Source organism: Pseudophryne corroboree, chromosome 5, assembly GCF_028390025.1.
Source record: "Pseudophryne corroboree isolate aPseCor3 chromosome 5, aPseCor3.hap2, whole genome shotgun sequence".
Classification (NCBI taxonomy): domain Eukaryota; kingdom Metazoa; phylum Chordata; class Amphibia; order Anura; family Myobatrachidae; genus Pseudophryne; species Pseudophryne corroboree.
In genome coordinates, this window is record NC_086448.1 from 281,601,380 (window position 1) to 281,625,303 (window position 23,924).

Genomic DNA, 23,924 nt, shown 5'->3' on the forward strand with positions numbered 1-23,924 from the left:
CCACTCCTAGATGGGCCCGGTGTTTGTGTCGGCCACTAGGGTCGCTTATCTTACTCACACAGCTACCTCATTGCGCCTCTTTTTTTCTTTGCGTCATGTGCTGTTTGGGGAAGGTTTTTTGGAAGGGACATCCTGCGTGACACTGCAGTGCCACTCCTAGATGGGCCCGGTGTTTGTGTCGGCCACTAGGGTCGCTTATCTTACTCACACAGCTACCTCATTGCGCCTCTTTTTTTCTTTGCGTCATGTGCTGTTTGGGGAGGGTTTTTTGGAAGGGACATCCTGCGTGACACTGCAGTGCCACTCCTAGATGGGCCCGGTGTTTGTGTCGGCCACTAGGGTCGCTTATCTTACTCACACAGCTACCTCATTGCGCCTCTTTTTTTCTTTGCGTCATGTGCTGTTTGGGGAAGGTTTTTTGGAAGGGACATCCTGCGTGACACTGCAGTGCCACTCCTAGATGGGCCAGGTGTTTGTGTCGGCCACTAGGGTCGCTTATCTTACTCACACAGCTACCTCATTGCGCCTCTTTTTTTCTTTGCGTCATGTGCTGTTTGGGGAGGGTTTTTTGGAAGGGACATCCTGCGTGACACTGCAGTGCCACTCCTAGATGGGCCCGGTGTTTGTGTCGGCCACTAGGGTCGCTTATCTTACTCACACAGCTACCTCATTGCGCCTCTTTTTTTCTTTGCGTCATGTGCTGTTTGGGGAGGGTTTTTTGGAAGGGACATCCTGCGTGACACTGCAGTGACACTCCTAGATGGGCCCGGTGTTTGTGTCGGCCACTAGGGTCGCTTATCTTACTCACACAGCTACCTCATTGCGCCTCTTTTTTTCTTTGCGTCATGTGCTGTTTGGGGAGGGTTTTTTGGAAGGGACATCCTGCGTGACACTGCAGTGCCACTCCTAGATGGGCCAGGTGTTTGTGTCGGCCACTAGGGTCGCTTAGCTTAGTCATCCAGCGACCTCGGTGCAAATTTTAGGACTAAAAATAATATTGTGAGGTGTGAGGTATTCAGAATAGACTGAAAATGAGTGGAAATTATGGTTTTTGAGGTTAATAATACTTTGGGATCAAAATGACCCCCAAATTCTATGATTTAAGCTGTTTTTTAGTGTTTTTTGAAAAAAACACCCGAATCCAAAACACACCCGAATCCGACAAAAAAAATTCGGTGAGGTTTTGCCAAAACGCGGTCGAACCCAAAACACGGCCGCGGAACCGAACCCAAAACCAAAACACAAAACCCGAAAAATTTCAAGTGCACATCTCTAAAAAATAGTACTTTTAGTGCTTCCCTGGCCACACTGCAGCCCAGCAAACAGCAGCGTGTTTGACAACCTAATGAGAGTATCTGTTGAACTAATGTGAGGGTTTATGAGTGTGCTGCCCATTGATTTTACATTGGCTGCCCAACTGTCTTCATTATTACCTATTCTTGTACCTGCCCTATACTATGTGTAAGAGACATGTCTGACACAGGCTTTCCTTCCCCAACTGTACAACACAGAATCACATGGAGCTTTTGTAGATAATTCCACATAATAATTCCCACAATACGACGTGGTTACATGCGATCACATTGTCACTGCCTTGTTCACACCACAAAACCCCTTATTTCACAGAAAGACAGATACACCCAAGAATATGACAGAAATATGCAAAAATTTGAAACTTTTCTTCTTTGCGTTCGCTGCATGTAAAAAATCGGCATTTGCATCCATGAACAGAGATCCATGTGCTTCAGAGTCTGCCCATGTGTAAAATGAGTGTTTATTACTATACCGTTCCTTGAAGTCTTCTGCACATGCTTGTATATTCTCTGTCTGCAGCATAAGTCGTGCATTCTCCAAAACAGCATCTCCCACCTGCAAAGATGAGGACGCAGCAATTAAAGTGACAGAAGTCTATATTAGGGTATTTTATGTAGGGAGGCCAATCCCGGGCCGTTTTTTCAATCCCGGGATTCGGGATTGAAAAACGCTCAATCCCGGGATTCCCGGGATTGCAGTAGGGAGCAGGGAGAATGGGAGTGGAGGGCAGTGGAAAAGAGTGTAGGGAGCACGGAGGCTGTAGGGAGCAGCGCTGGAGGGTGGGTGTAGTGTAGGGACTAGGGAGCAGCGCTGGAGGGTGGGTGTAGTGTAGGGACTAGGGAGCAGCGCTGGAGGGTGGATGTAGTGTAGGGACTAGGGAGCAGCGCTGGAGGGTGTAGGAAGCAGAGCGGGAGGGAGGCTGAAGCGAGCACCACAGTGAGGGAGGGTTGGTGTCAGTAAAACTACACTTACTATTAGACGGGCGGCAGGCGGCAGCCATGGACAAGACGCGCTGAGCGCGCCGGAGGCCTTTCAAATTGTAGTGCTGGCCATCAGCCAGTCAGAACGGGCAGTCCGGCAGCCAATCAGGAGCCGCTGCGGCCGCTTCCCTGATTGGCCGCCGGTCCACTAGCTGTGATTGGCTGGCGGCCGGCGCTACATTTGAAATGCCGCCGCGGTCTGTGTACATGGCTGCCGCCCGCCTAATCCTGCCGCCCGCCTAATAGTAAGTTACTTACACCAACCCTCCCTCGCTGCTGCGTTGCACATGCGCAATGCAATCCCGTGAATCCCGGGATTGGAGGCTCCAATCCCGGGATTCAAATCCCGGCATTATTGGGCCTAAATCCCGGGATCCCCCCGATCCCGGGATTGGCCTCCCTAATTTTATGTCAAGACATTAGTACATAATACATTTCGGCAATGAACATTGTTTGGCCAATTTGACAATGAAAGGAAGGAGTGTAATGATAGAAACATTGGCCCTCATTCCGAGTTGTTCGCTCGCAAGCTGCTTTTAGCAGCTTTACACACGCTAAGCCGCCGCCTACTGGGAGTGAAGCTTAGCTTCTTAAAATTGCGAACGAAAGATTCTCAAAATTGCGATTACACACCTCTTAGCAGTTTCTGAGTAGCTTCAAACTTACTCGGCATCTGCGATCAGTTCAGTGCTTGTCGTTCCTGGTTTGACGTCACAAACACACCCAGCGTTCGCCCAGACACTCCTCCGTTTCTCCAGCCACTCCCGCGTTTTTCCCAGAATTGGTAGCGTTTTTTCGCACACACCCATAAAACGGCCAGTTTCCGCCCAGAAACACCCACTTCCTGTCAATCACATTACGATCACCAGAACGAAGAAAAAACCGTGAGTAAAATTCCTAACTGCATAGCAAATTTACTTGGCGCAGTCGCACTGCGGACATTGCGCATGCGCACTAAGCGGAAAATCGCTGCGATGCGAAAAAATTTACCGAGCGAACAATTCGGAATGAGGGCCATTATTACCCATTTTCCCAGTGAATATGTGAACAGACACTTAAATCAATCTCACGTATATGTCAAGACACCATCATTTTGGTTTAGGGAGCAGAATAATTTCCTAGGCTCATATGAAGAAAGGGCCTGTTTCTGATGCTCTTTATAAAAATAAAAATAAATAACACTTTTTGCATTTATTTTTGGCTCCATATTAACTGTGTCTGCTTTTGGCTTTCGTTCTGAAGCATTACTCACTTCTGTAGCAAACTTTTTTTTTTTTCTCATACGTCCTAGAGGATGCTGGGGACACTTCAAGAACCATGGGTTATAGATGGGATCCGCAGGAGACATGGGCACTTTAAGACTTTGAATGGGTGTGAACTGGCTCCTCCCTCTATGCCCCTCCTCCAGACTCCAGTTTAGAATTGTGCCCAGGGAGACTGGTCACACACAGGGGAGCTCTACTGAGTTTCTCTGAAAAGACTATTGTTAGGTTTTTTATTTTCAGGGAGAACTACTGGCAACAGTCTCCCTGCATTGTGGGACAAAGGGGAGAGAAGTCAGACCTACTTCTAATGAGTTCAAAGGCTCTGTTTCTTGGCTACAGGACACCATTAGCTCCTGAGGGTTTGGAACACTAGGTACGCCTAGGGGTTCACTCCCAGAGCCCGCCGTCACCCCCCTTGCAGAGCCAGAAGTCAGAAGACAGGTGAGTAGAAGAAGATAGAAGACTTCAGTGACGGCTTCTGAGGTACCTCACAGCGATCGCGCTGCGCGCCATGCTCCCGCTCACAGTGGCACTACAGGGTGCAGGGCGCGCGGGGGGGGGGGGGGGGGGGGTGCCCTGGGCAGCATAAAAAAATCCTCATACAAGCTGGCAAAGTGGAAAATCCTGACCCCCGCCAGCGGTTTTATATTATAAAACGGCGGGCTGAAGCGCACCATTGAGGGGGCGGGGCTTAGCCCTCACTGCTCTCAGCGCCATTTTTTCTTCACAAGAAAGCTGTAGAGACACTGGTCCTTGCCTCCAAAAATGGGGGGGGGGGATGGGGGCACAGTTACTTTGGCTTATATCAGTTATAAAAGCGCTAGAAACAGGTCTGGGCTTTATATTAAGGTTTCAGTACTGGGTTTGAGTGCAGGGTTGTGAGCTGGCAAACTCCCTCTGTGTTTCTCTGACAGGCTTTACTGTAGGTCTGTCCCCTATCTGCCCAGTGTGTCAGTGGGTGTCGGTACACGTGTGTCGGCATGTCTGAGGCTGAGTGTTCTTCCCAGGAGGAGACTGTGTTAGGGACAGAAACGGCTGTGGGAGTGACCATGTCGGCACCGCCGACTTCTGATTGGGGAAATGTGTTGAATGCCTTGAATGCTAATGTGAATCTGTGGAGGATGTGTTATCACAGGTCCAGACCCCCTCAGTACATGATTGTGGCAATAAAAGACGTGTTAAATATCACTGAGGACCCTGCTGTTCCTGATACTAGGGTCGGTATGTATAAGGGAAAGAAACCTGAGGTAACGTTTTCTCCCTCTCATGAACTGAATACTTTTTTTGAGTCAAGAGGATTCAGGAGACATATCCATTCCCCTCTGGGTATAGAGAAAAGTGGGAGTCTTCCCCCATTGTGGACAGGGCTCTGTCACGGTTGTCTAAAAAGGTGGCTTTACTGTCTCCTGACATGGCAGCCCTTAAGGATCCTGCGGATCGCAGACAGGAAAATACGTTAAAATCCATTTACGTCACCACAGGTTCACTACTCAGACCAAACATTGCATCGGCGTGGGTGAGTAGTGCTATTGAAAAGTGGACAGATAACTTGTCATCTGATATAGATACCCTAGATAGGGATAGTATCCTGTTAACTCTAGGTTATATCAGAGACGCTGCGGCCTACCTAAAGGAGGCAGCAAGGGATATTGGCATTTTGGGAGCAAAAGCCAATGCCATGGCAATTTCAGCTAGGAATTCTGATGCTGATTCTAAGAAAGAGGGAGTCTCTCCCATATAAAGGTAGTGTCTTGTTTGGTGAGAGTCTCACTGATTTGGTATCTACGGCTACCGCGGATAAGTCGTCATTTTTGCCTTATGTTCCTCCACAACAAAAGAATGCACACCAATTTCAGATGCAGTACTTTCGGCCAAATAAATACAGAAAAGGCAGAGGTTATTCCTTCCTTGCTAATAGAGGAATAGGAAAAGGTAAAAGATCTCCGGCCGTGGCAGGTTCCCAGGAGCAGAAGTCCTCCCCGGCTTCTGCCAAATCCACCGCATGACGCTGGGGCTCCTCTGCGGGAGTTTGCACTGGTGGGGGCACATCTCAAGCTCTTCAATCAATTCTGGGCTCATTCGGCCCTAGACCCATGGATTTTAGAAATAGTGTCCCAGGGGTACAAACTGGAGTTTCAAGACGTTCCCCCTCACCGATTTTTCAAATCGGCCTTAACAGCTTAGCTTCCGGACAGGCAGGTTGTATGCGATGCAATACAAAAGTTATGCCTAAATCAGGTCATTATCAGGGTTCCCCCGTCTCAACAAGGAGAAGACTTTTATTCCAGTCTGTTTGTGGTCCCGAAGCCAGACGGTTCGGTCAGACCAATTCTGAACCTAAAGTCCCTCAATCTTTACCTAAGAAAATTCAAATTCAAGATGGAATCTCTCCGAGCAGTGATCTCCAGTCTGGAGGAAGGGGATTTCATGGTGTCGGTCGATATAAAGGATGCCTACTTACACATCCCCATATATCCTCCGCATCAGGCTTACCTAAGGTTTGCTATTCCGGATTGTCATTACCAATTTCAGACGTTGCCGTTTGGTCTGTCCATGGCTCCGAGGATTTTCACCAAGGTAATGGAGGAAATGATAATTCTCCTTCGCAGGCAAGGAGTCACAAGTATCCCTTACTTAGACGATCTCCTGATAAAGGCGAGATCCAAGGACAAACTGGTCCAGGACTTTACGCTATCCCTGACAGTTCTACAACAACATGGTTGGATCCTAAACTTGCCAAAGTCACAGTTGAATCCGACAAAATGGCTGTCGTTCTTGGGAATGATTCTGGACACAGAATTACAGAGAGTGTTTCTTCCAGTAAAAAAAGCTCTGGAAATCCAGAGTTGGTCAAACGGATTCTGAAACCGGCGACAGTGTCGATCCATCAATGCACTGGGAAAGATGGTGGTGGCCTACAAGGCCATTCAATTTGGCAGGTTCCATGCCAGAGTGTTTCAGTGGGACCTGTTGGACAAGTAGTCCGGATCCCATCTACACATGCACCGGAAAATAATCCTGTTCTCCAGGACCAGAATCTCACTCCTGTGGTGGCTACACAGCTCTCACCTCCTAGAGGGACACAGGTTTGGGATCCAGGACTGGATCCTAGTAACCACGGATGCGAGTCTCCGGGGCTGGGGAGCAGTCACACAGGGAGAAAACTTCCAGGGAAGATGGACAAGCCAAGAAGTTTGTCTACACATAAACGTGCTAGAGTTAAGAGCCATTTACAACGGTCTTCTTCAAGCGGAACGTCTCCTTCAAAACCTGCCCGTACTAATCCAGTCGGACAAAATAACTGCAGTAGCGCACATAAACCGTCAGAGCGGAACAAACAGCAGAGCGGCAATGACAGAGGCCACAAAAGTTCTCCGCTGTGCGGAAAAACATACACGCGCTCTGTCAGCAATCTTCATTCCAGGAGTGGACAACTGGGAAGCAGACTTCCACAGCAGACACGATCTCCATCCAGGAGAGTGGGGTCTTCATCAAGTGGTCTTCACAGAGGTGACAAGTCTTTGGGGAATTCCTCAAATAGACATGATGGCGTCTCGCCTGAACAAGAAACTTCTGAGATATTGTTCCAGGTTGAGGGACCCTCAAGCAATAGCTGTGGACGCGCTAATGACGCCATGGGTGTTTCAGTCGGTGTATGTGTTCCCTCCGCTTCCACTCATACCAAGGGTGCTAAAGATCATAAGAAGAACAAGGGTTCAGGCGATCCTCATTGTTCCGGACTGGCCGAGGAGGGCTTGGTATCCAGATCTTCTGGAATTACTCATAGGAGATCCCTGGCCTCTTCCTCTACGAGAGGATCTGTTACAGCAGGGGCCGTGCGTATATCACGACTTACCGCGGCTACATTTGACGGCTTGGCTTTTGAACGCTGGATCTTGGCCCGAAAGGGTATTCCCAGTGAAGTTATTCCCACACTTCTTCAGGCTAGGAAAGATGTAACGGCAAAACATTATCACCGTATTTGGAGAAAATATATGTCTTGGTGTGAATCCAAGAGGGCTCCTACGGAAAAATTTCAGCTGGGGCGTTTTCTCCATTTTCTGCAACCAGGTGTGGATGCGGGCCTAACGTTAGGCTCCATAAAAGCACAAATTTCGGCCTTATCAATTTTCTTTCAAAAAGAAGTGGCCTCCCTTCCAGAAGTTCAGACTTTCGTGAAGGGCGTTTTGCACATCCAACCTCCATTTGTGCCTCCAGTGGCACCATGGGATCTTAATGTGGTGTTGCAGTTCCTTCAATCTCATTGGTTTGAACCTATACAGAAGGTAGAGTTGAAATTTCTCACTTGGAAAGTGGTCATGTTATGGGCCTTAGCATTCGCACAACGGGTGTCTGAGTTGGCGGCTTTGTCTCACAAGAGTCCGTATTTAATCTTCCATGAAGATAGAGTTGAGAACTCGTCAACAATTTCTGCCGAAGGTGGTTTCATCGTTCCACATGAACCAGCCTATTGTGGTGCCAGTGGCTACTGACGTTTTTACTGAATCAAAATCTTTCGATGTGGTCAGGGCTTTAAAGATTTATGTCACCAGAACGGCTCCACTTAGGAAAACTGAAGTTTTGTTTGTCCTGTATGCTTCCAACAAGATTGGAAATCCTGCTTCTAAGCAGACTATTGCGCGCTGGATCTGTAATACGATTCAGCATGCTCATTCTACGGCTGGATTGCCGTTACTGAAATCAGTGAAGGCCCATTCTACCAGAAAAGTGGGCTCATCCGGGGCGAATGCCCGAGGGGTCTCGGCATTATAACTCTGCCGAGCAGCTACATGGTCGGGTTCAAACACTTTTACGAAATTTTACAAGTTTGATACCCTGGCTGAGGAGGACCTCATGTTTGGTCAATCGGTGCTGCAGAGTCATCCGCACTCTCCTGCCCATTCTAGAGCTTTGGTATAAACCCCATGGTTCTTGAAGTGTCCCCAGCATCCCCTAGGACGTATGAGAAAATAGGATTTTAATACCTACCGGTAAATCCTTTTCTCTTAGTCCGTAGAGGATGCTGGGCGCCCGTCCCAGTTGTAGTCAGCCTGTTGCTGACATTGTTCATGCCGTTGACTGGATTTATGTTAAATGCCATGTTGTACGGCTTGTTTGTGGTGTGGGCTGGTATGTATCTCACCTTAGTTTAACAATAAATCCTTTCCTCAAAATGTCCGTCTCCCTGGGCACAGTTCCTATAACTGGAGTCTGGAGGAGGGGCATAGAGGGAGGAGCCAGTTCACACCCATTCAAAGTCTTAAAGTGCCCATGTCTCCTGTGGATCCCGTCTATACCCCATGGTTCTTGAAGTGTCCCCAGCATTCTCTACGGACTAAGAGAAAAGGATTTACCGGTAGGTATTAAAATCCTATTTTTTTTTAAACAATAAGCATATATGTAATGTTATTTTGCAATTAAATAACATGTAAAGGTGCAAGGTAATTTTCCCTTCTTTCTGTATCTCTGTAAATAACCCTAAATATAATGCCTTTTTAGAGTCACATGTGCAAAAAAATTCATTTAGACTGGCTGTAGGTGGTATCTTAGCCACTGACATAAAGTATTACTTGATCTCCCTGTCATGAATGACGTGAAACGTAGTGAAAGTTTGACAAAAAAAAAAATTAAGTATAGAGCACAGTGGTTAATGCCAAATGCAGTCTGTGGATGCAGGACACCACAGCAGTGGTAAAAATAGATGTAAGCAACTAAAATATTTTTCAAAGCCTGAACGCAACATTAGGTAAAGGCCCATACACACTAGAAGATTTTTTCCAGCAATTTGAGCGATAACAATGTTTGACCCCCGCCCCCCCCCCTTATATTATATTTTTATTAAGTTTTAACAGTAATGGTTAAGGGCGAGGGGGTACAGAAAAAAAGAAGGGGGGCATATGGGGAAGGAAATGGGGGGTACACACAAATGAGCAAAGAGTATACACAATGCCTCCAGGTCCAAAATGAAAATCATAAGAAAATACATATGAAACATTTCACGTAGTAACATAACAGTATAATAATATGATAATACAAGAAAATGTCAGGTTAAGTTACAATACAGGCTTGATCTCAAGCATACACAGAAAATAAACAATTAGGGGTTCATATTCATTGAGAAAGTTCCACCTGTTGGCCCGTGGGTTCTCACTTGCCAATAATTGCTCCACAGGAACCAGCGCAGCCAGGGACAAGTGGCTGAGGAGCAATATGTAGCCCCTGTTGTTTCAAACACACAGTGGGATTGGATCATATTTTCTATAGCTTCAATAGTGGGGACAGTAGGTGTACACCAGTGACGGACTATCAGAAGCTTAGTTGCAATAAGTATATGACCCATTACGTATTGGTCGTTTGATGTAAGGTCACCAAAGTATACATGGAGAAGAGCTAACTGTGGATGAGGGGGTACCGGAAAACCTAGGACTCTTGTGATAAGAGAAAAAACCGAGTTCCATAGGTTATTAATTGCGGGGCATGACCAGAAAATATGTAGCAATGTTCCCACATTGCCACAATTTCTCCAACATAGGTTAGAGGAATAGGGCTGCATGGCGTGTAGGCGAGCAGGTGTTAAATATAAACGGTGAAGAAGTTTATAATGTGGTTCAGCATGGGACAAGCATCTCGACAGTCGAAAACTGGTATGAAATATCAATTTTCAGTACTCATCTAAAAAAGTACAGACTAGATCAACTTCACATTTAACCTGTGATGTGAATTTCTTTGGGGTATGAGTGCCTGTCACAAGATTATACCAAGGAGTAATACACCCCCTACTATCCTTTTTAGTAATTAAATCACAAACATATTTAGGTATAGTAGATACTCCACAGGGAGACCGCATTGCTCCCAACAACCAGTGTCGTAATTGGAGAAATTGATAAAAGTCCTTATGATATAAGGAAATATTGTAATTGTATTTGATCAAAAGGAAGCAGAGAGCTCGCCATGGTCACCTCATGGATATACACCACCCCTCTGGACATACATGATCCTCTGCAATTGGGCCACCTTTCCTACGTACACGGACCTGGCCCCGCTCTGGAGTGATTAATTAATATTGTGTGGTGGTCACAAAAATTATCTTTGTATAATATGGCGGTCACTAACATGTTTTCTGTATATGGCAGTCACTGGATCTTTTGTATTGTATATCAGTCACTAAAATGTTCTCTGTAGTGTACTGTATAGTTATTACTAATGCAGTATTCACAAAATGATGTATGTATGTGGATGTATCTATCTATCTATCTATCTATCTATCTATCTATCTATCTATCTACTTTATATAACATTTTTGTTAAAAAAAGATTACATTACACAGTCAGTATCTAACTAATCAACAGTATCTGTTTGTCAAAGTGTCCATATTACAGAGCAATGTTGTACAGACACATACAGAGGTTAAGGAAATAGTAATCTAAATTTTTATTTCAAAATATAAAAGAGCAAGATAGTATACGGCCACAAATAATTTATTTACATGTTGCTTAATTGTATATATTAAGATTAATTGACACTTAGAAAACATAGTGCCTAAAATTTTTATTTTTTATAGTGTTTATTTAGTTTCATTATCCATTTTTTAAAAGCCAGTGATTCTTCCAGATGACTTTGTGCAATTGCAATCAAGTACAATTACTTCTTGTGTTAAACAGTATTCTTGTGCCAACGGCAGGCAAGTGGGGACTTGTCTTTAACAGGTCTTTCTTTATAGAATAAGGACCTTTCAGTGAAACAAGTAAGGTTGGTAGTCTAATTATAGCACACATGAAAATGTAATCTAAAAGTAATTAATCCCTGTAATAACCACAATGCTTTTATCCATTTACTGTACATGAATACATAATATCTTTGTAATGTCACTGCATTCTAATTTTCTTCAAATAATTAACAGATATATGCACCAGGGAATACTTATAAGTAGTTAAACTATTTATATGTCCTGTATTGTTTCATGATTTACCAATTATTTAAGGACACATATTATAATTACAAGTTTTCAAACATACGGAAATAACCATCCACTACACATTTAAAGTGTACCTACAGTATTACCTAGACCTAGAGGCATTTGTTGTGCTGGCTGCCCAATTTCTATGAGAATACATGCCTCATGACATCCCTGATTTAAAAATTGTGACAAATTAGGCCAAGCTCGGTCCACCTAATAATGGCCTAATCTACAGGGGGCTGCACTCAATTCAGCAAAGCCGCTGTCTTTTCCTGGAAGGTCATACATTGGCTGTCTGAAGAAGGAAACCTGTACAAGACCCAATGGTGCCAATGACTTACAGGTCATTCCATGCCATTTCACCCAGGCATGACACCCACTGACTCACATTTTCATGAAACTATGTACACTTGATACTACCATGGAGCTATTAAACCATGTCAAATTTTTCTGCTCTAGGCCTCGTAGTTTTTGAGATATAGGGGGTCAAAGTATTGAAAAAATGCTGAGAAATGCCACTCCTGAAGCTCAGTTTTTTCTGAGGTGTATGTGGGAAAAATTCACATCTCAGTGCCTGATTGACATATCACTTTGAAATTTTGACCCTTTGTTAATTGAAATATGGAGATTCTGAAAGAAATGTTTTAGCAATCTTGCTTAACTCAGAATTCATTATACATTCCTTTACGTCATACAGGTTGAGTATCCCTTATCCAAACTGCTTGGGACCAGGGGTATTTTGGATATTGGATTTTTCCATATTTTGGAATAATTGCATACCATAATGAGATATCGGGCCATATGCAATTGCGGTCGAATTGCCGCAAATGTCGAAAAACGGGGCATCATGGTGATGGGACCCAAGTCTAAGCACAGAATGCATTTATGTTTCATATACACCTTATACACACACAGCCTGAAGGTCATTTTAGCCAATATTTTTAATAACTTTGTGCATTAAACAAAGTTTGTGTACATTCACACAATTCATTTATGTTTCATATACACCTTAGACACACAGCCTGAAGGTCATTTAATACAATATTTTTAATTCTTTTGTATATTAAACAAAGTTTGTGTACATTGAGCCACAGAAAATAAAGGTTTCACTATCTCACTCACTCAAAAAAATCCGTATTTCGGAATATTCCGTATTTCGGAATATTTGGATATGGGATACTCAACATGTACTTAATAAATTTTTGCTGCAAATAATAAAGTGGGTTCAATTAGCATTATCAACCTAAGGCAGATGAGTTAACGTGTCCCATGTTTGTTTAAATTGAACCTTAAAATATACTTTCAAATGCTATTTAAGAAAAATAATGGGATTTTAATTACCTGTGTGATTATTTTAATGTTTAATTAGAATTCTCACTTTAAAAATGAAAACTACTATTGGGTATAATTTTGCCCGCCAGGGGAATATTTCCATTTGTATATTTCTATGTGTATGTACAGATTTCCAATTACACATAGGGGAGTATTCATTTAGCTGTGATAACCCGTTTTTTGCACACAAAAAAACTAATTTTACTGCAAATTGTTAAAGACCCCTATTCAAATAGCCGCAATAATTTATCATCGATAATTTAACCATGAATTTCACTTCACCTACTCTGAGCAGGTGCAAAGTTGGGGAAAATCTCTATTTCAAGGTAAAAATGTTGGGATTTGGCTTGGAAGCCTTGGTACACAACCCCCTTCCCCCCTAATAACTAAGTAGGCACTTTCAAATATTTTTAACTGACCAATAATGTAATTGTTGGGGGTGAATAAGTGCAAAGTGATGGAATTTGGGGTTCAAGGTGTGGGACAGGTAGATTGGCGTGCTTTATCAGTGGGAGAAATGTTTTGAGGCTTACAGGTGGGAGTAGTCTTTTTACACTTTTTTTTCAAGTCTCGTGAAATGACCCAAATATATACTTATACCCATTCTTATGTACCCCTATTTTGCTGAAAAAAATGCTTTGAACATTTTTTTTTCATTTAAAAAAATGCATATAATAGCCATTTGACGCAATGTAATAACCCAAATCTATTTAATATGACCTCTAATACACTTATATACTGTTATCCTATGTTAATTTGGCAATTTTTGGGGTACAGGTTGGTTTCCCCATTTTCACTGCAAGAATTTTTGCGCAAATCCTGTTTTCATGATTTTGGAATTGAATAGGTGCAAATCAGTGAAACCAATGTGACTGAATAATTCTCTCTCTGAATCTGGTACATGGCCACATCATCTCGATGAACACCAACCACAATATAGGGTTTGGGCTCCCATTGATAATCAAGTTTGCTGACTCAGTAATTCTTTTTTTTAACACTCTTGCCCATCTTGGTATCGATTTGGCAAATGCAGTTTCATTATAGTGATCTTCTTGCCTATTCCATGCAAGTTCAATCTTTCAATCTATTGACTTACTTGACACTGGTTTACCCGAAATCTCCTTTTATGTTTAACCACCCAATCTGTCTCTATAAAGGGCTCATAGTCAACCTGGGTAGTCCTAACTGCACGTCGACGTCAGGTAATATGGAGTGTGACCTGTCGACCCATGCATTGTATTATTTATAGATGAACACTAGGCGCCTAATTCAGACCTGATCACAGCAGCAAATTTGTTAGCTAATGGGCAAAACCATGTGCACTGCAGGTGGGGCAGATATAACAGTTGCAGAGAGAGATAGATTTGGGTGGGTTATATTGTTTCTGTGCAGGGTAAATACAATTTAGATTTCAGTTTGAACACTCCCCACCCAAATCTAACTCTCTCTGTACATGCTATATCTGCCTCTCCTGCAGTGCACATGGTTTTGCCTGTACTCTAGTTCCATATGCAAGGTAGGTTACTCTAGTTGCTGTTGCATCGACAAGTCTCTCAGTAAGATTATCAGAATTTGATTGGTCCTTTTACACAATCCATTTCCCTGTGGATGATAAGCTGTGACTTTTTATACCCATATTAGGCTGTAGTACATAATAGGCTACAAAACTTTCAACACTCTCCTTCACCCCCCTCCTCCTCACCTCCCATCCTTCTTCACTGCCACCGACTTTGCCTCCTTCTTCATCTCCAAAATTGAGTATATCCTACATGATATCTCCTCCCGTCACCCCTCTGCTGCCCCCCAGCCCCCATCATCCTTCCCCTCCATCTATTCCACCCTGTCCTCCTTCCATCCCACTACAGATAAGGAAGTCTACTCCCTCATCTTATCCTCCCTCCCCTCAACCTGTCCCCTGGACCCCCTCCCATCTTCTCCGTTTCCTCTCCCCCACTGCCTGCTCCCACCTTGCTTACCTCTTTAACCTATCACTCTGTACCGGCACCTCCTTCACCATTCAAACATGCTCTGGTCTCACCTATTCTAAAAAAAACAACCTCGACCCTTCATCACCCACTAGCTACCGCCCCATCTCTCTTCTCCCATTCGCCTCCAAACTACTTGAACGACTGGTCTACAGCCGTCTCACAAGTTACCTCTCTGACAACTCCATCCTTGATCCACTACAATCTGGCTTTCGCCCACTCCACACTGAGACTGCCCTGGTGAAAGTCACCAATGACCTGCTTTCGGCCAAATCCAGGGGCCACTTCTCTCTGCTCATCCTTCTGGACCGCTCTGCTGCCTTTGACACCATGGATCATCCTCTCCTCCTCCTCACACTCCAAAACATTGGCCTCTCTAGCACTGTCCTTAACTCTTCCATAGTGCAACTAAACTTATCGTCCACTCACTCGTCATATCACGACTCGACTACTGCAATGTTCTCCTCACTGGCTTCACTTGCTCCAATCTTGCTCCCCTCCAATCTGTCCTCAACTCCACAGCTAGGCTTATCTTCCTCTACCGCCACCCCACATCTGCCACTACCCTTTGACAAAATCTTCACTGGCTCCCATTCCCCTGCAGAATCCTCTTCAAACTCCTCACCCTCACATAGAAGGCCATCTCTAATTCCACTGCTCCCTACATCTCCAACCTCCTTTCCCTTCATACTCCGTCCTGCTACCCCTATGGTCGGCCAATGACCATCGCCTCTTCTCTACCCTGGTCACTGCTTCCCATGCTCGAGTTCAAGATTTTGCCCGTGCTGCACCCCTTCAGTGGAACATGCTACCCCGCTCCATTAGACTCTCCCCGACCTTGCAAAGCTTCAAACGGGCACTGAAAACCCACTTATTCATCAAAGCGTACTCTTCCAATGCATAACCTAGACCTGAGGCTGCTCCTCCATCCCCCGCCTCATGCCTTGAACATCTCTGCTTTGCTTACATACTGCCATCAGGCTACCTCCCGCTTGCTTGCACCTCATTTCATCTGTCTGTTGCCCCTTCCCACTAGATTGTTAGCTCTTCAGAGCAGGGCCCTCTTTCCTCTTGTTGTAAAGCCCTCTTCTCAACACATTTCACTCCCAGCTCTCTCCTACTCAGCAACCATCTTTACCCGCTATTTCTCCTGCTGGTAAAGGCTCATCTCTATCTATGGCCACCAGCCCCAAGTAGTATGATGATTACTTCCTCGCTACTTACATCTTAGCTGCATTATGTTTTGATAATTGTGGTACTCTTTGTTACCTGTACTCTATTTTTGTTATTTACGGTAATGCTACGTTTTGTCTCCCTGTACTGACCTTTGTACGGTGCTGCGAAACACTTGTGGCACCTTATAAATAAAATGTAATAATAATAATAATATAACTCACACAGTTCATAGGTGAGTTATATAACTCAATGTAAAAGTTCAATATAAATGCTGGAGGTTCAGTATGAATTACCGGTGGCCAGGATGTCGACCATCAGTATTTCGACAGCGGCATCCCAGCCACCAGTATTCCGGCAGAGGGGAAACAGCGCTAGAAAGCCACTTGCGGGCACGGTGGCTTGCTGCACTCACCACAGGTTATATTCTCTCTCTATGGTCCTCATTCTGAGTTGATTGCTCGCTGCAGTTTTTTGCAGCGCAGCGATCAAGTGAAAAAGCTGCAAATCTGCGCATGTGCATGGTACGCAGCGCGCATGCGCGAAGTACTTTCACACAAAACTTTGTAGTTTTACCCAAGCTTGAGCAACGTTTTCCAGTCGCTCGAGTGTTCGTAGTATGATTGACAGGAAGTGGGTGTTTCTGGGTGGCATCTCAACGTTTTCAGGGAGTCTGCTAAAAAATGTAGGCGTGCCAGCCAAAAACGCAGGAGTGGCTGGAGAAACGGGGGAGAGGCTGGCCGAATGCAGGGCGTGTTTGTGACGTCAAACCAGGAACTAAACAGACTGCAGTCATCGCAAGATAGGAGTAGGTCTGGAGCTACTCAGAAACGGCATGAAATTTTTCCTGTGCAGTTCTGCTAATCTTTCGTTCGCACTTCTGCTAAGCTAAGATACACTCCCAGAGGGCGGCGGCTTAGCGTTTGCACTGCTGCTAAAAGCAGCTAGCGACCGATCAACTCGGAATGAGGGCCTATTTGTGTTGTGGAGAATAGACTGCCTCGCCAGTATTCCAGCGCCAGCATTGTACCGATGTGTGGGATTCCGGCGTTGTCATTGTGATCGCTGGGATTTCATGCGGCAGTACCTTAACCGCTTCCCAACGCTGGGCATTAATCAGTCAATATCTTGTCTGGGTAACCATATGGTCTAACGAATGCCCTCCAATATATCTTAGCGGTCATTCTTGCTGTAAGATCTTTGACAGGCAGTGCCACTGTGAACTTGGTGTAGTGATCAGCAAAGGTAATGGCATACAGATATCCTTCTCTACTCTTCTCCAGCATGATGTGGTCAATAGTAACCAGTTCTAGAAGTCGTTGACTCACAATAGGGTGCAAAGGGGCTTGCTGGGTACTTGCAGGTAGATGACGCAAAGTACAAACTTCACAATGATTACATTGGGCTTTAATACTTTTTCTCAGGTCGATCCAATAAAAGCTCTTTCTGATAGTCGACTCCATCTTCTGGTGACCAGAATGACCCAACTGGTCATGATATGCATACAACAGAACATCAGCTTTTGAACTGGGGACCACAGTTTGAGTTACCACTTGATGAGTTCGGTATTCTAAGCTTCTTAACATGACATTCCTTTTCACAGCCAATCAATCTCTCTGCTGCCATATTTTCAAGAGCCCTGGCTCTGCATCATCTCTCTCTTGTTTGGTCATTCTCATCTTACTCCTAATCAGTTGCTTCACTCGCCAACATGTGTGATCCTCATCTTGCCACTGTTGCCAGTCTATGTCCAAATTCATTCCTTCCAGTGGATTTTGTCCCAGTGTTCTAGCTGTAAAGGTGTTTTGTGCAGTCTCTACATCGAGCCTGTGGAAAGCAGGCCATTCTAGTACTTCCCAAGCATCTTGTTCTTCAAGCGCCTCTTTACCATATAACCTAGACAGTGTGACCGCATTGTGATTAGTCTTCCCAGATTGATTCTTAATAGTAAATTGATAGTTCTCCAGTCGTGACACCCATCTCTATTATAAAGCTCACAACTTAGCGATGTTGAGGTAGGCTTAGGGGTTGCAATCTATAAAGGCTTCGAAGGAGGCGGTCACTAGATATCCCTTAAATTTCTCTGTTACCGGCCAGACCAGTGCCAAAAACTCCAACTTGAACGCACTAGGAGGGTCATTCCGACCCTTTCGCACGCAGGGGGTAACTATTTTAATTTTGAATAATAAACAGATGTTTTAAAAATATTTCTTTGATACATATCTGAAGAATTTTTCTTCTTCGTATAAGAGTGCGCCCACACAAGAGCTTTCTTTCTCTCCCTTTGTTAGTACTGCGGTGCGAACGGGTCAGAACTGCACATGCTCGGCAGCCACAATGCGCACGCGGGCGGATGTCTGACATCAATCCTGGGACCTTCGTCTCTGGATCCGTCGAACAGGGTAAGTCTGACCCTGGTCTTGTTTTGCAGGAAACTTTTTTAGCATAGCAGGGCTGCACTCATAGGCGGCGTCAAGTTGATTGCACGAGCAGCAACAAGTTGTTAAGTGCGATCAACTCGGAATGAGGGCCTATAATTGGCGTCATTTTGCTCTGTCTTTTTCAAACTTTGGCTTGCATAAGAGATAACTTTCTCGGTTCCATCTTGTACTTTCTCCAAAATAGCTCCTAGTGCCTGATTACTGGCATCCGTATATAGTCAAATGGGCTTGGTGTAATCGGGATAGGCCAGCAAAGGTGCTTGGATCAGGGCTACCTTTAATTCATCAAATGCCGCCTGTTGACTTTCGGTTCAAGTTAACGGGACACTCTTAATGGTTCCAGTCTTGGGAATTCCTCACATGTAATGGTGCTACAACCTTGGCAAAACCCTTTACAAATCTTCTGTAATATCCATCAAATCCCAGGCATGTTTAGTAAATCAAACACACAACATACATTTGTAGATTTTTTTTTAAGGGGTCATTTTAATTTAGGCTTTGGAATTAGAAAAAAATCCATCTCTACTGCAACAATATAAATCTTTTCACATGCAGAAAATGATGTGTGCACATCAGGATGTCAGGATATCTTATATGAAATAATGATCCAACCATAAGAGCTTTCTCAGGCATCACCATAGGTCTGGAACTGAGGCGTTCCCCAGATCTCACTTAGTTAAGGTTTCTGACACCAGAAGGAGGCTCTTCCTCCCATGTCACAGAATCATCATATTAGGAGTCTTTTCTGAAACAGGCTCCGGTCACCAAGACATGAGCATTTTATGTACAAATCAGTTCAGCATCTTCTCTGGGCACTGAGGGGAGAGAGCAAAGGAAATCAGGAACCTCAGCTTCCAGGTAACGGGTCACATGATCATCCAGTCTCCAGCTGGCGTCTACATACTCAACGCGACTTCCGAGTATACCAGGTGACCTGCTACCTGGCAGCAGCAGCTTCTTATTACCATAGCTGGACCAGGCTTGAAGTTTATAACTTTAGTGGTGGCGGGCAAGAGCGGGAGGGCGCCATCAGATAGAACCGCCTCTAGGGCAATGTTATGTGTACACCCCAAGGTCCCAGATCATATTTATCCACCCCTTGGGTTATTTAAGGAAAGCTTACTTGTAGGATATTTGTTAAGAAATAGATGTTGTTTTATGTAGTTATATTCAGGTGCTATAGAGGCTCCCAAGTTTCAGTTGTTACATTAGTATTTCAAGTCTACAATCAAATAACATTCATGCCACAAAAGAGGAGTATTCAGAGGTGGACGCTAATTTCTAAAAAATGCAGACTGGTGATTTTTAGCCATCTGCGCATGTGCCGCGATTTCATTGTATGTGTGCAGACTTTCACTATATGATCGAATCCCAGAAGGATGCGATTGCATAGTGTTTGACAGGTGTCAGGCAGTTGGGGGCAGCGTTGTTGGGGAGTGGTACAGGAAATACAGACATGTCATGGCCTTTTTCGGGGCGGCCGGATGACGCCTGCGTTTCCTGGGACGGGAAACATGACCGCGGTGCAGCCTTACTGCGTATACAGAGGTCAACCTCTATTTGCCGCTTTCTGCAATGCGGTTGCAATTGAATTGCTATCGCATCGCTGGTCGGCACTACACATGCTGGGCGACCTTGCCCTGTGCCGGGCGGCCTTGCCCTGTGATTTTATCAGTAGCAGTTTTTGCTATTTTAGCAAAAACTGCTACCAACTTTGAATAACTCCGAAAGTGCTGTTACTGAAGACGATGCCTTGTGTGTCTGCTGCCATCTTGTGACTAAACATATTAATGGTCTATGAGAAGGATTTATTTCACTTTATTATTATTTCTTTATTTTTACAGAAAAACATACACAGTGAATCTGCACTAGAAACTTATTTATCTGAATACGTGTATAGTTTGTGAGTGTCAAATGTCTTGTTATGCTGTGGTAAAAAGAAGATATCGTATTACACCCGTGTTTCATTTGGTTATATATGAACCAGTAAAAATGCAACCGCAGCACATCCTTTGTGTGACATTATGCTGATTTTCCTCAGTCCATGGGGTCAGTCAGACACCCTGCACCCATATAGATACTGTGCAACACTGCAAAAAAGGAATATATATATATATATATATATATATATATAGGTATATATATAGGTATATATATTAATTTATTTATTTATACATTTATTGTGGGGAGGTCTCTCACCTAATTTGGTCACATTCTGGTGGGATCAGTTTCATTCAAGGGAGAAGAAAACGAAACCTGCTCACTCTGCTCCTTCTCCTCCAGACTTTCTGGATTGCACAGCTCCAAGTGATAAAAAATAGAAGTCTGGGTTTCCCAGCTCACCCAGAGCTAGCAGGAAGTCAGAAGCAGGAGAGGAGGAGTTTAAAACTGCTATACACCCACTACACAGAGCATTGCTGCCTGTTAGAAGCCAGCAAGTAGGGTACAGTTTTATAGTGTCAGGGACTTTGGACATTGGTTGTGCCAGGAGAGCATGGCGGATGGTGGCTGCAGGCTGTTGCAGCAGAATGACTGTTGCATACCACCCAACTTTTCATCTCTCCAAAGAGGGACACACTCCCGAAAAGGGGGCATGGCTTTGCATGAGGACCCACGATCGCGAGCCACGCCCCGTTTTCATCACTGAGGGGGCATGCCCAGCGCTCTGTGAGCCGCTGGCATACCCCCTCTCCCTCTGACTCCAGTAAATAGACGCTGTGCGCATGCGCACAGCATCTATTCACCGCTGCTCTGCTAAGCAGAGCAGCGAGTGACAGAGCCTCCCAACTGCCACCCCCACCCCCACCGCGGGACACTGTGGCCCGCGGGTGGGACAGCGGGACAGTCCTCAAAAAACGAGACTGTCCCGCGAAAATCGGGACAGTTGGGAGGTATGCTTTTGAGCACAGGGAGTGCTAAGACATTTACTTTTCATTTGTTAATTTTAAGTTACTGTATGTACCTATGTGACCAGGCGGCCCAAACCTGCATGTGCTATATTCAGGGTCTGATGCCAGACTGTGTTTTACCGGAAGACCTGCCTGCATGCCCTTATTTTAAGTATCATTTTATATATATATATATATATTAGTGATGAGCGGGTTCGGTTTCTCGGAAACCGAACCCCCCCGAACTTCACCTTGTTTACACGGGTCCGAGGCAGGTTCGAATTTTCCCGCCTTGCTCGGCTAACCCGAGCGCGCCCGAACGTCATCATCCCGCTGTCGGATCCTCGCGAGATTCGGATTCTATATAAGCAGCCGCGCGTCGCCGCCATTTTCACTCGTGCATTGGAGATGATAGGGAGAGGACGTGGCTGGCGTCCTCTCCGTTTATTGTAGAAGACAGTTGATTGGTTGTTTATTGCTTAATTGTGGGGAGGATTGGGGAGCAGCTGTTAGGAGTACAGTGCAGAGTTTTGCTGATAAGTGACCACCAGTTTTTATCCGTTCTCTGCCTGAAAAAAACGCTCCATACCATATCTGTGCTCAGTGTGCTGCATAATATATCTGTGCTGAGTGCTCACACTGCTTAATTGTGGGGACTGGGGAGCAGCTATAGCAGGAGTACAGTGCAGAGTTTTGTTGACAGTGACCACCAGTATACGTTGTCTGCCTGAAAAACACTCCATATCTGTGCTCAGTGTGCTGCTTTATTGTGGGGACTGGGGACCACCAGTATAATTAATATTATATAGGAGGAGTACAGTGCAGAGTGCACTGCTGTACCTACCTCTGTGTCGTCATCCATTAAGTATACTATCCATCTACATTCTATACCTGTGGTGCATTTTAGTTTTGCAGTTTGCTGACAGTGTCCACCAGTATACTATATATAGCAGTACGGTAGGCCACTGCTGTGTACCTACCTCTGTGTCGTCACTCGTCATCCATTAAGTATACTATCCATCTACATTCTATACCTGTGGTGCATTTTAGTTTTGCAGTTTGCTGACAGTGTCCACCAGTTTACTATATATAGCAGTACGGTAGGCCACTGCTGTGTACCTACCTCTGTGTCGTCACTCGTCATCCATTAAGTATACTATCCATCTACATTCTATACCTGTGGTGCATTTTAGTTTTGCAGTTTGCTGACAGTGTCCACCAGTATACTATATATAGCAGTACGGTAGGCCACTGCTGTGTACCTACCTCTGTGTCGTCACTCGTCATCCATTAAGTATACTATCAATCTACATTCTATACCTGTGGTGCATTTTAGTTTTGCAGTTTGCTGACAGTGTCCACCAGTATACTATATATAGCAGTACGGTAGGCCACTGCTGTGTACCTACCTCTGTGTCGTCACTCGTCATCCATTAAGTATACTATCCATCTACATTCTATACCTGTGGTGCATTTTAGTTTTGCAGTTTGCTGACAGTGTCCACCAGTATACTATATATAGCAGTACGGTAGGCCACTGCTGTGTACCTACCTCTGTGTCGTCACTCGTCATCCATTAAGTATACTATCCATCTACATTCTATACCTGTGGTGCATTTTAGTTTTGCGCAGTAAATATAGTAGTAGGACATTGCTATTTGCTATTGATACTGGCATATAATTCCACACATTAAAAAATGGAGAACAAAAATGTGGAGGTTAAAATAGGGAAAGATCAAGATCCACTTCCACCTCGTGCTGAAGCTGCTGCCACTAGTCATGGCTGAGACGATGAAATGCCATCAACGTCGTCTGCCAAGGCCGATGCCCAATGTCATAGTAGAGAGCATGTAAAATCCAAAACACAAAAGTTCAGTAAAATGACCCAAAAATCAAAATTAAAAGCGTCTGAGGAGAAGCGTAAACTTGCCAATATGCCATTTACGACACGGAGTGGCAAGGAACGGCTGAGGCCCTGGCCTATGTTCATGGCTAGTGGTTCAGCTTCACATGAGGATGGAAGCACTCATCCTCTCGCTAGAAAAAAGAAAAGACTTAAGCTGGCAAAAGCACAGCAAAGAAGTGTGCGTTCTTCTAAATCACAAATCCCCAAGGAGAGTCCAATTGTGTCGGTTGCGATGCCTGACCTACCCAACACTGGACGGGAAGAGCTTGCGCCTTCCACCATTTGCACGCCCCCTGCAAGTGCTGGAAGGAGCACCCACAGTCCAGTTCCTGATAGTCAAATTGAAGATGTCACTGTTGAAGTACACCAGGATGAGGATATGGGTGTTGCTGGCGCTGGGGAGGAAATTAACAAGGAGGATTCTGATGGTGAGGTGGTTTGTTTAAGTCAGGCACCCGGGGAGACACCTGTTGTCCGTGGGAGGAATATGGCCATTGACATGCCTGGTCAAAATACAAAAAAAAATCAGCTCTTCGGTGTGGAATTATTTCAACACAAATGCGGACAACAGGTGTCAAGCCATGTGTTGCCTTTGTCAAGCTGTAATAAGTAGGGGTAAGGACGTTAACCACCTCGGAACATCCTCCCTTATACGTCACCTTCAGCGCATTCATCATAAGTCA

At 44.7% G+C, this 23,924-nt stretch overlaps 1 protein-coding gene across 1 annotated transcript in view; it reads right to left on the reverse strand.

Annotated features, from left to right (window-relative positions):
- Positions 1-23,924, reverse strand: part of BFSP2 (beaded filament structural protein 2) — a 125,383-nt gene that overhangs the window by 83,579 nt on the left and 17,880 nt on the right. Inside the window, exon 2 of the mRNA XM_063924871.1 lies at positions 1,787-1,869. Within this exon, the coding sequence (XP_063780941.1) occupies positions 1,787-1,869 (83 nt within the window). The remainder of the gene's footprint in view (positions 1-1,786; positions 1,870-23,924) is intronic.